This window comes from Protopterus annectens, chromosome 8.part0 (genome assembly GCF_019279795.1).
Source record: "Protopterus annectens isolate FY-2018-M chromosome 8.part0, PAN1.0, whole genome shotgun sequence".
Taxonomy (NCBI): Eukaryota; Metazoa; Chordata; order Ceratodontiformes; family Protopteridae; genus Protopterus; species Protopterus annectens.
This window is the reverse complement of record NC_056741.1, coordinates 1,341,264,899-1,341,277,772: the sequence shown is the minus strand read 5'-3', so window position 1 is coordinate 1,341,277,772 and position 12,874 is coordinate 1,341,264,899. Positions and strand designations below refer to the sequence as shown.

General features: G+C 41.2%; 1 protein-coding gene across 2 annotated transcripts in view; it reads right to left on the bottom strand.

The window, feature by feature from the left end:
• Window positions 1–12,874, bottom strand: part of CHMP6 (charged multivesicular body protein 6) — a 474,889-nt gene that overhangs the window by 138,185 nt on the left and 323,830 nt on the right. For both annotated transcript variants that reach the window (XM_044080884.1, XM_044080886.1), the window contains exon 7: window positions 1,600–1,663. In XM_044080884.1, the coding sequence (XP_043936819.1) occupies window positions 1,600–1,663 (64 nt within the window). The remainder of the gene's footprint in view (window positions 1–1,599; window positions 1,664–12,874) is intronic.

Below are 12,874 nucleotides of genomic sequence, written 5' to 3'. Positions count from 1 at the left end.
GTGTGGTATTTGCTTTCCACAGGCAAGACAATTGTTAACTTTTTCTGACATCGGTTAGAGCAAGAAAAAAGGATCCCCAATGGGGTACTTAGCTTTAGAAGAATTCAGGATGATTCAATTCATAAACAAAAACTGAGGTAGAGGCCAACCGGCCCTCATATAAACTGCTTCTGCTTCGAGCTCCTCGGCAAGAAAGACTGATGTAATGGGGTTGGCTGCCTATTTTTATACCCCTGACAACCTGACGTCATACTGTCTCTGGTATTTGGTCTGACTGAGGTCTACCTGCAGGCAGATAACCAAAGTGTGATGACTGCAACAGTGAAACACGAAGAACATCTTCAACATCCTATCCACTTTGGCCTTGGAAAGACTTCTGGAGGGCCTCACAGATGAGGTAGTGTGGACTGCGGCCTTGAGGGTTTCCTTGGTGTGGTTTGACAAAAGGAGGAAAGACGCCAGAGAGACACTGGATCAATTGTGAAGTCAGGTGAGCGAGTTTGAGGAGATCTGAAAAACTAGGTCTGATCTGAGGAGTTGGATCAGACAGCTGCTTAGATTTATCTGGTATAAAAATCAGATCCAAGGGTTTAAGATCAGATGGTTTTCTTGTAAGATTGGAAGAAGTCATATCTAAAGATCTTCAGATTTTCTGAGGAGGCTCTGAAGTCCCGGTGGCAGGAGTCGTCTTTGAAGATCGGGTGGGGGGGGGGGTCTCTTGCTAGACTTCGAAGGAGTTTTTGAATGATTACTGGGGGGTTTGCACCACAGACAAAGAAAATTAAGATGGAGGCAGCAGACCTTTAAAAACCAATTTGTCCCTTCTACCTGCAATAGTGCTAGAGGTGAACACAGCACATATACAACAATTAGTATTCAGATGTGCTGCTCCTAAGTAATAAACTCATTCCCTGCGGGCATCAGAATTTGGAATTCTGCGCCCACAGGAAGAGCACTTTTTAAATTCTGCTGGCTTCTCAGCCATTACTAACCAAATAAATAAAGAAAAAATATATATTTTAATAGTAAACTGCCAGCAATTATATGCTTAAGCACCCTAAAAAGGGTAGGAAAAGGAGTAGCGAAAAGAACTAGCAGAAGCAATGGTACGCATCGAGAGTACAAAAAAGGTAGGAAAAAGGAGGTAGTAAGAGATTTAACTTATAGCAAACATGAAAAACTCACAAGGAGAGAGAAGATAATAGAAAAAAGTGTTGAAAATAAGTTATTCCTAATTAAAGTTACTCACAACTACTGTTAATGGTTGAAAAAGGCTTTTTGGAGAGGATTTGCGTCCATGCGAGATGGCAGCACATGAGATCTGAGGTATTGTAGGCTAGCTGGAAGATTATAGGTAAAGGGAGGAGCATGCGAGTTGGATCCCTAAGTCTGAAATATGAGGCTGAGTCGATCTCTGGTTGGATCTGTAACCCATATGTTTAGAAAGAGAAAAGGACAACATCAGATCTATGTTTTAACATATCTATGACAAAATCAAATCTGTGTTTCCTGAGAAAAAAATGGCAAACAATTACTACTAACACAATAATGCATCCACTTAAAGCCATGAACACAAAACCCTATAAATCAACTAAATACCTTCCTCTGCTTCAGGAACTTCTGGTAGTGGTTCAGTGGGAACTTCTGGAAGTGTTGTTTCTTCCTAAAAAATACATTTAACAGAATCAGCTGAAAAGAAAGCTCAGAAGCACAAAGCAACACTCAGCACTGTTAAAATGTACATTTTCCATGTCACACATTGCAAGGTTGATCCGAGCACCTTCTAAATTATTTTTGGAGTTATGAAACTCCTTGAGATCACTGCCTGCTTTGCCTCAACAGCAATCTAAACATCAAATGAGACGGTATGGATTTAATTATGCTCTTACTGGAAAGAAATTAATCTTACAGGAAGAAAACTTCATGATGCACACTCCTCAACCACCACTCAATGTGGCACAACAAACTTTCCCCAGAAGATTTCCTTAAAGTGTTTATCATCTCCCCTCACTAAACTCAACACCCCTTTCAGATTATGAATTACCCACCACCATTCATCCCTCTCTTCTACTTAAAATACATACTTCCCAAAGAAGTCTTCTTTACTTGTGAAAATCCCTACCAGCAGTCTGACAACATAAACCCCCATTCATTTATCACTGCAGAGATTACATATCTCTTCCTGTCCCCATATATATAAACCCAAGAAACACACAAAACATCATGCCACCGATTTAGAAAACTGTATTAATTAAAACCTTCCTAAACCAAGCTAACCCAACAGATACCTCACACTTCTGCTCGATTTCCATCCTCCCAACTCAGGGTAAAATTCCAGTCAACACCTTACTTTCTCACTGCATCCAGCAGTACCACCTACTCTCACAGATTTTAGCTTGGACAGAGTACTATAACAGCAATGTAGCCACTGACTGAAAGCATCCAAGTCTGTCTGCCAAAACACTGAAAATAGTCATCACAACTTTCCTACTTATTGACCTTGCTAAGGCAATTGAGTTTACTAACCAGTCTTCTCCAAAACAAGCACTCCTTGTTTAAAAACCTCCTCACTGACAGAACCTTCAGAGTAAAACAAAAAAATGTATATATGATCCTCCCAATCGGAATCTGCACCCAACATCAAGGGTGACTCAAGGATCAATTCTGACCCCCCCCTCTCCATATTCATTAACAAGTTTTATGTCATCTCCTATCTCCCCACTCATCCTCTACATGGACAATATGGTTATACACTAATCAAATCACTCGTAAACTGACATTCAGTCTCATCTACAGTAAGACTTATGTGAGCTCCAAAAATGGCTCAAACCATAAACTACTTTTCAATCCTTCCAAAACAAACTATGCTTTTTGGAACGCAACAAAAATTCACCGAGCACCCGACTATCTTTGACTTACAGAACCAAACAAATTAAACAACCTCCGCCTTCAAATAACTAGGCTCATGTCTTGTATTGCGAAACTTCCTTTTCTATATTGTAAGATTGAAAGCAAAATAAGTCAAGACAGAGATCACCCCTGAAACATCTACACGACATGAAAAGGCTGGCAATTCTTCAAGTCTATTTGCACAGCCTTTTGTTTTCTAACCTGTGGATTTTCTTCAGCAGCACTGCATTCTATGACAGGGTAGAGTAATGACACCTATAAAAGGATCTGTAACTCTGCTTTGGATGCATCATGAACATCTCCATAAGCTTTGTGGGTCACTGGCCACATTCTGATCAAAGCTGATTTTATAAATGACTTTTCCTTACATTTTTAATCTCACAGTCTATATTCAGTTATTGTCCATCTATCTTGTGGTCAAAAATCAACACTTTTTCCCCAAATATGCCTTTGCTGCATTTCGTCACATTCAAAGGTTAGCAACTGTTGCATGTCCTTTACCTAACACTTCCTGACGCAGTCCCACATTTACAGATATGATTATGTTATCAAGTTTGCAGTCATTTGCACAGTTAAGGATTCAAAGCCTTACATACCGAGTAGAAGAGGACCAAGTAAGCCATTCTGTGAACGCCTCTGGTTACTCTCAACAGACCTAAGAGAAGATATGCTCCAAATGCTTGAAGTATTCTATTTAACAACTCTAACCCACTAAGTTATGCATCCATTTATATTTAGCACACAGACAAGTGTCAAAGGTCTTAGCCGAATACTACCAGAATGCATACAACAAGGTCCTCTCCCAATGTCAATGTCGAGTCCTGTTTTAAAAGGCAATCTATTTCTTATACATGCATAATTCTGCCCTTCTAAGCTGGGAATTTCTTGTTAAAGGCTTATTGTGCCTGCTTATTTGAAAGGGTTCTTTCTGACATTGGTGCCCCTTGTTTGCTGTAGTATAGACTAGATTCAGGCCTGCTGAATCTAGCTTTGTTTGTACAACTTGAGCACTGATCCAGGCCATCTTTTTTGGAGAAGGTTTCCCTGCACCCTAGTGGCAGAAGTGTGCAGTTAGAACTTGTCTGATTGAAGACTGCTGGAACAGGGCTCCGTTTTGAGCTTTTTACTGGTTAATTGGGTAATTTGTTTAAATCAGTTTGCTTGTTTTCTATTGTTATATATAAAAAAAATTGCACTTTATTCATCTGCTTTTACTGTATTTGTGTTTCTTCCTACTTTATTTTGCTTTTGTTGCCTGTTCTTAAAAGTACTTAATTGCATTCATTCTGCTGCATTTATTACTGCTCGTTAGTAGCCGATTAAATTTTAACTGTTATTCTAAGCCTTTGGTTTACGCACTTGGGCTTCAGACCAGTTTTACATTAAGAAGGTTTCTGGTCTTCACTGTTGTGGCAGGACAGGCAACTTACATCATTCTAGGTTGGGAGTTGCTGATTGAAGGCTTAGTGTCTGTTATTCTAAAGTGTATTAGTTCAGGTTTAAGCACTTGGGCCAGTTATGTTACATTAAGAAGGTGTGGTATGCACTCTTGTGGGAGGAGAGGGTAGATTCTGCCCTTCTGAGTTGGGAGTTTCTGGCTAAAGGCTTATTGTGTCTCCTTATTTGAACTGTTTCTTTCTGAAATTGGTACACCTTGCTTGCTGTAGCACAGACTTGATTCTGACCTGCTGAATCTAGCTTTCTTTGTATAACTTTAGCACCAATCCAGGCCATCTTTTTTTGGAGATGGTTCCCCTGCACCCTAGTGGCAGGAGTGTGCAGTTACAACCTGTCTGATCTAAGACTGCTGGAACAGGGCTCAGTTTTTAGCTTTTACTGATTAATTGGTTAATTTGTTTAAATCAGTTTGCTCATTTGTTACTGTTTTATATACATATATAATATATATATATATATATATATATATATACACACATATATATACACATATATATATATATATATATATATATACACATACACTTCATGCATTGCCGCTTAGTTAGGGTTAAACAATTCCCAGCGCCATAAAGTCTGCTCTTCAAATTTTCCTTTAGAACTAGTCAGTTTTTAGTTTTAGCACTCAAACCTGTTTTTTTGACCTCCGCACTTGTTCAGAACTTGTAAGCACTAAATAAGCTACTAATTACTACAGCACTCAAATTTTCTCACTTATCTAGTGGAAAACAGTTTTTAGTACTTAATAAATAGCACCTATCCAGGCATGTCTAAGGGTCAGCTCCCGGTGTTTTCTCCTGTCTATCTGATGAATCTGGGCATCTTGGGACAATGCAGCAATTGCCTCATGTACAGAGACAACCCTCTCCTCCTACCACCCAACACTACAGCCTGTGAGAGATGCAACTATATAGCCAAACTGGAAGCAAAGCTCTCTTCACCAAAGACTGGACTAGACAGTCAAGAGAAGGTATACACTTGCACCACACCACACTCATCACATAGACCCTCAAAACCTGCATCACCAAAACACACACACAGAAACACAAAACACACAGCTACATTCGCAAAGGCTCTCAATAAAAACCTGCCCAAGCAACAGAGCCCTCCAAAGTAGAAACGCATGCAGCCTCCACCTCCCAAACCAACCCAAATGACACATTGCCCACAAACTCATGTGCCATTCAACCACAGCTCATAAGGCATAACAACGTACTAAATACTCTAGTCATAGGTGAATCCATAGTCAGGCACACTGATGTTCCACTCACCAGGCTAAACAAGGAGAAAGTTACTGTCAGCTGCCTGTCAGGTGCCAGGATCCGCCACATAACACACGCACTCAGGTCACTCCACAAGTACAAATATGCCTCTGTCATTGTCCACGTTGGTGTGAATGACTTTAGTCAAACCTCCCTGTACTACATGAAAAAAGACATGGAGGAGCTCTCCGATCTTGTAGCCCAGGCAGGTATGACCCTTGCCCTGAGTACCATCCTGCCATCACCTAGAATGATACCACAGTACAAGGACAAAATGATTGACTTCAACAATTGGCTAAGCTTCTGGTGTCATTCTAAGGGGATCCAGTACCTGTCTGCCTGGGATGACATGGTCGACAGACCACGATACTTTGCCAGAGATGGCCTGCAGTTGTTGCCCTTGGGATTCTGGATACTGGCTAAGGCTCTTGCCATCCCTATAGTGCCTTTTTTAGGCAAGGTTCAAATGACAAATTCACCACCATAACAGGTACAAGCAAGCAAAATCTGAGGGTATTGCTACTCAATGCTAGAAGTCTAAACCTGAAAATGCACTCACTCGAGGCACTCCTTAAAATTGAGAACAGACATCTGTGCAGTGTCAGAGACCTCGTTCAAGGCTCCAGAGAGCACCCCTGCATTACCAGGCTATAATTCATACCACACCTTTCGGCCACTTAACCTGGACTGAAACACTAAAGGCGGAGGTGTGTCCATATTCATTAAGGATATCCACACCTCCAGGCTAGTTGCTCAGCATAATGCATCTGAGATTATCCAAGTGCAACTAACTCTGGGCAAGACCGCAATCCAAATTGTAGCTTGCTATAGATCCCCCACTATGCCCCAGGATTCCCACTCCTCATTTCTTGATACATTGGAAAATATTAGGATACAACCCAACATCCTAACAATGGGCGATTTCAACTACCCCACCATTAACTGGGAAAACTACTCATGTTCCAACTCTTTTGCTCAACGTTTTCTGGAAATCATAAATTCCAACGCCTTTGATCAACTTATCCACACTCCCACCAGGGGCAGAAATATCATAGAACTGGTCATTACCAACATGGGTGACCAGTGTTCTACACCAAATGTCAATTCCTCGTTGGTCAGATCTGCCCAGAAGCTAATCACCCTAGACAACCACATCCCGCCCCTACTAGAGGAACTACCGTAAAAAATTTCTCCAAAGCCAACTTCACTCTTCTTAAGACAGAAGTGGCAAACTTCGCGACACCCATGCAGATGGACAATACAGGTACAACTGCTGAATCCTACACAAATGCACTTTATAAGCACTTACATAAGTGCATGGATCGTGCTATCCCTAACAGAACCAAGATGCTATTCTCCAAAAAAAAAAAATGAAGCGAATATGGTGGTCCCCTGCCATAAACAAACTGTACAACAGAAGAAAGAAACTGTTGCAAAAAAAAGAGTAAAATCCAATGATTGGAGGAACTCCCTGGTCAGCCTCAGTAAGAAGCTAAGATCCCTCATAAAATCCTCCAAAGATAGTTACGAAAACAAAATAGTCACTGATTGTAAAGACAACCACAAAGCATTCTATAGCTATGTCAAGCATCTCAATGCCAACACTCAGATCTGCTCTGAGTTACAGCACAATGGCACTGAATATACAAAACCAACTGATACTGCCAACATCCTGGTGGATAGGTTCAGTGCTAACTTTACCCCCCTCTCACCCCCTAAAGGACCCATCTCTATACCAGAAGAATGCAAAGTTCCTGTAATCACGGCTGCACAGGTAAAAACCACACTCTCCAAAGCCAAGAACACAGCATCCATGAGACATGACAACATCCCAGGTTGCATTTTACACGAACTACAGAACAAACTGGCACTCCACCTAAGTACCATGTTCAATCACAGCCTCACCTCAGGCTTTGTGCCCATTGAATGGCTCACATTGACTGTTATCCCACCCCACAAAAAGCCACCACGGACCCCGGGATCTACCGCTCCATTAGCCTGATGAGCCTGGTGTGGAAGGCCATGGAACGTATCATCATAGAACTTATATACAAAGACATTGGTAATCTCCAAACTCTGGACCCTACCCACTTCGGGTTTGTAAGGCAGATCATGTCTCCTAAACCTGACACTTCTTTGAAGCAGCCACCAAAGCTGTAGACAAGGGTAAGGTGGTTCACACAGCCTAGCTAGATCTCGCCAAGGCTTTTGACACCATCCCCCACTCTGGAATTATAGATAAACTCACTAAACTAGGTATAAATCCCTATGTCACAAGATGGGTTGCCAACTGGCTCACTGACAAGAATCCACACTGTGAAAGTAGCAGACTCCAAATCCAACTTCAGACCAGTGACAAGTGGAGTACCACAGGGTTCAGTCCTGGGTCCTCTCCTGTTTGGTATCTACTTCTCTGAAGTACAGGCTAACAAAGTTCGCTAATGACTGCAAACTAGGAGCCATAATCGACACTCCTAACGATGTGGACATCCTACAAAAGGATCCTACAAAAGGGCCTCACTGAGACAGATGCCTGATGTCAAAGCCATGGCCTCAAGCTCAATGCCAAAAAGTGCACTGCCATCCCCTTTGGTAAAAACTCTGTACCCATGAACTACCACATAGGTGATAGTCTACTTAACACCGGAAGTGTGATAAGAGACCTTTGGACACAAGTGGATAGTAGTCCCTCCTTTGATAATCACATCGCCAGAGTAGTCAGGAAATCTTTCTACGTGGCACTCCTCATCACAAAAGGTTTCTCATCCAAGAAAAAAAGAGGTCATTGCTCCCCTCTACTCGTCACAGAGGTCAATGCTCCCCTCTACTAGTCACACATTAGACCCATTATAGAGTACAATGCCCCTTTTGGTATGTAGGCTCATAGATTAGTACTAGACTAACTGCCCTTACGAGCCATTTTAAGCCTAGCCAATTATCCCTTGTGAGACTCAAACCCTGCACCCTGTGTTTGTAAGGCAAACACCTTAACCATTAGGCCACCTTTCCAACTTGTACCTCACAAGACATTTACAACAACTGGAAAGGCCGCAGAAATACCTCACAAAGATGATTACCGGCCTCAAACAGATGCCCTATGCAGACAGTCTCAAAAAACTCCAACTTTACTCCATCGCCTACCGCCTACTCAGAGGTGATCACTGCCTAACATACAAAGCTATGTCAAACCCAGAGCTGTTGGACATGCTCCACTTAAAGAAATCCCAATCCCTCCGAGCTACACGCTCTAGGGACCTAAACCTGGTCACCACAATAAACAGAACATGCTGGAGGGATAGATTCCTGTCCCAGAGACTCCCCATACTCTGGAACAAACTACCTATCTATATCAAACAAAGCTCATTGGCACTCTTCAAGAAAAATCTTGACTGGATGGGAGATGGGAAATTCACCCCGGGGATCACTTCTGTGGCTCTACTCGACAGTGACACAGGAAAATAATTTTCTTGGGTGATGAAAGTCAGGGTACCTTTTTGGCTAGGCTTATATAGGCCCTAGGGCCAATATCCTAGAACCTACCTATGAACCTAATAGTGAAGGCGAGTAGTAGGTGCCTAATTCTTCGCTAGTGCCACAAGTACCTAGACTACAGTGCACAGTATACATGTGCAAACTTATCACACAATTGCCAGTGTCGAAAGCAACCCTTCCTTGGAATTCAGAAACTATGGAAGCTTTTCAGGACAAATCAAGAACACATTTGGTTAGTCAATTATTTACGTGAAAGGTTTAACCAGGTTATCCTTGCCCTATGTGGAAAATTACCTGAATACTGTCTGGAACCAGAAAGCTATTTTTTTTGAGGGAAGGGATGATATAATCTTACATTCCGAGATACAAGGTGACTTTTTTTTTATGCTAACCCAAGTAGCTTTCAAGATTTTGGGGTCTTAAAAATTGTTAAAGAAGGTGCCTGTGAGTTTATTGGACAGAGCATAATGTGCTGTGCGTGTGTCTCTGTGTCTGTGTACCCCTATGGTAGCATGCAAGGCATGTAAGAACACAGTGAAAGTATCCATGGGTAACCTGACTGACAGAAAACCTCTTACACAGAATACGACTGACCACTCCTACTGAGTACCCTCTCAGGAGCTGTCCCCCCAACCACTAAATTCAGTACAAGAAAGGCATGCTATATGAACAACAATTTTATTTTTTAGTTTCATTAAGACTGAAAAAGGCCACTCCTCCATCCTCCACTATATCGCTGAACAATATAATTCCTCCAGACAGAATATTATACATCTGTACAGTCATGAAGATATTTTCTTTCTTACAACTTGTTTGGGGTTTGCAATTTACAAATAAAACGGGAGGCAAACCATTAAAAAAAAACTAGTAAATAATGATCTTTTAATGTCAGTTTAGCATCAGTGGCACAGCACACTAGTCTTTTGTGCGGAAGGCTCTGGGTTTTATTTCTACACTAAGTGGAAGGACTGCTGACACTGCAGGACAGAATAAGGGGGTGTTGCATTCCTGAGTGTGTCATCCTTTAAATGAAGCATTAAACCGTAGTCTCACCTGCTAGGGCTGGTGGTAGTTCAGGTAGATGTAAAAGATCCCACAGCACCTATCGAAGAGAGAAGAGGAAGTTTTCTGATGCCCTGGCCAAATTTTCCCTAGTGGTATAAATACCACCTTGGGTCTCCCCTGAAAATAGACCACTAGCTTAGTGAGACTAACCCAGTCAACAAAAGATGAATAAATGAATGAATTAAATGGTTGTGAAAATGCTGCATGCTTGTATGCTGAGAAACACTGCAAAATGGTACTAAAATATGACCAAGTCCAGGAATGAGTGTGAAAGAGATGTGTGTTTAAATAAGACCTGTTCAGAAAACATTTCTGCTTATTAACTGTCATATCTGGGTGGCCACGGTGGTGCAGCGGTTAGCATTGCCGCCTCACAGCAAGTGGTTCTCCAGTTTGATTCTCGGCTGGGGTGCCATCTGTGCGGAGTCTGCATGTCCTCCCTGTGGTCGCGTGGGTTTACTGCGGGTGCTCCGGTTTCCTCCCACATCCCAAAGACATGCTGTAGGTTGACTGGACACTCTAAATTGGCCCTAGGTGTGAGTGTGTGCATGGGTGTGCCTTCTGTGGAAGGTTGGTCGCCGGGCTGGCAACTCAACACCGTAAAACTCCATTGCCAATCGTGAGCGGACAGGTGATCTGCTGTGGCGACCCCTAACTGGGAAAAGCCGAAAGAAGAAGAACTGTCATATCTTAAAACAAGGTAAACATGCAATAAACTCAAGTGCTACATGATCAAACTGTGGTGCAAAACTACTTTCAGGTAAAACATGGGTTACTGTTCTACACTAGCTTCCTGCCTCACCCCTCTCTCTCTCTCTATATATATATATATATATATATATATATATATATATATACACAAGACATACTATACATCCACCTACTTATTCACAAATAAAACTATTAAATTCCCAACACAAAACTTCACTCTAGCAGCAAGGCCTTCTCGACTAATGACTCTAAATTGTGCAACAGAATTCAAATGACTATCAAAGACATATAATCTTTTCTTTAAATCTCTGTCTCTTGTTTCCAAAGCATACCTCATGAATAAGTCTTCACCCTTAAAAAAATATTTCATCAGAAGCCTTACAGGTTTTACCAGAATGTAAATGACCAAATTAGTTTGGGTCTACTGGCTCACAGGCAGTTAACAGGCATGTGACAGAGACCACTGAAGAGCCCAGTCCAATTTTCTCAACTGCCTCAAGAAATGTCTGATTAAGTGACAGACTCACAGACGAGGCAAAGACACACCAGACTACAGGAAGCAGCTCATTAAACGTTATAGCCTTAAGATGCACCATTCTGCCGCAAAACTATTACCTTGCGCTGCATACCTATTGTACTTATCCTACTGCTTGTTTTGCAACTTGCTTTTTAAGCACAAAACTGGATTCGCCCACCAACATGATTACAAAAAAAAAATAGAAACAATGCTGTCTTACATATGTTAAATGCCTCTGAGATATTACCTTGCTTAATGTATCACTGCCCCATTTTAATTAAGCTTGAAGTCACTTCATGGAATCTTTGTGATGCACTTCTTCCCCCTTCCCTACTTACAGTATTCACATTACCTGTGACTAATTACACACTGTACTGCTTAAATGGTTTTAGTTTAGGCTATGCATTTTAATGCAATGAAAGTATTAAGAGCTGCCAGTGCTTTAAAATTGGTTACAAAAATGACAAGAATGCTGAAAATGGATGGCATACACCATAGTAAAAATGGATAAAAGTCAACTGAACAAAAGTACCTTAAATGAATAACAAATTACACTACAAATAAAGTGTGCAAAAGAAAAAAAAAAGAAAAGAAAATGCAGAAATGACAGAGAATTATAGTAGTTCCTACAGAGTGAAAGCTCCAGGCTGCACCTTCTCTGCAGCCCCTACTTATTAACAACTTCTGGGAGTTGCTATAACTTGAAGGAAAATAGCACATCCCAGCAAAGTGATCCCTGGCCTGACAAACAGCACAGCAATAAGAAGCCCACATCAGCAAGTCAGTATTCCTGTACGTGGAATGCTTGTGTGTTGCACATCAAATTTATATAATAAAAAGTGACAAATTATCACTAGAACTTGGTCTTTAGAATGAATTTGTAGTAGTACTTCCCTGAGCTCCACCTCAGAAATTTTAAATGAAAGTAATAAACTTGTTGTTAGTAACATTGGTTAATGTGCAAATTATTGCTGTTGATATACAGCATTATTACTGGATCTGAGTTGGCTATTATTTCTACCAAAAAACAAAATAATAGGTGTGAAGTAACAGTGCCAGGAATATAAACCATATGGCTTTCTAGCAACCTGGGATATAGAAACACAGTATCAAAATTACAAGGAGTTAAGTAGGGGACAAGAGATACAGCTGTATCAAATGCTTCCCCATGACGATGGAGCAACTTTTAAAGATGGAAGCCAAGAAGGAAAAAGCCACCATTTCAGAAGCAGCTCATTAAAGATATTGAGAGGGCTCTTTCAGACCATTCTGATACAACAACACTTCCAATTTAATGCCAGAGCAGTTAAAACGCATTCACCAATCTAATAAATGCAGACTCTACAGATTCAGCTCATGGAATAAGAAGGCATGGTACAAAGAAAGAAAGATAGAAAGAACATCTGACTCCATGATCTACCAGACAAAAGGAAAGAGGAAGAACCTAATTTGTAAGAAA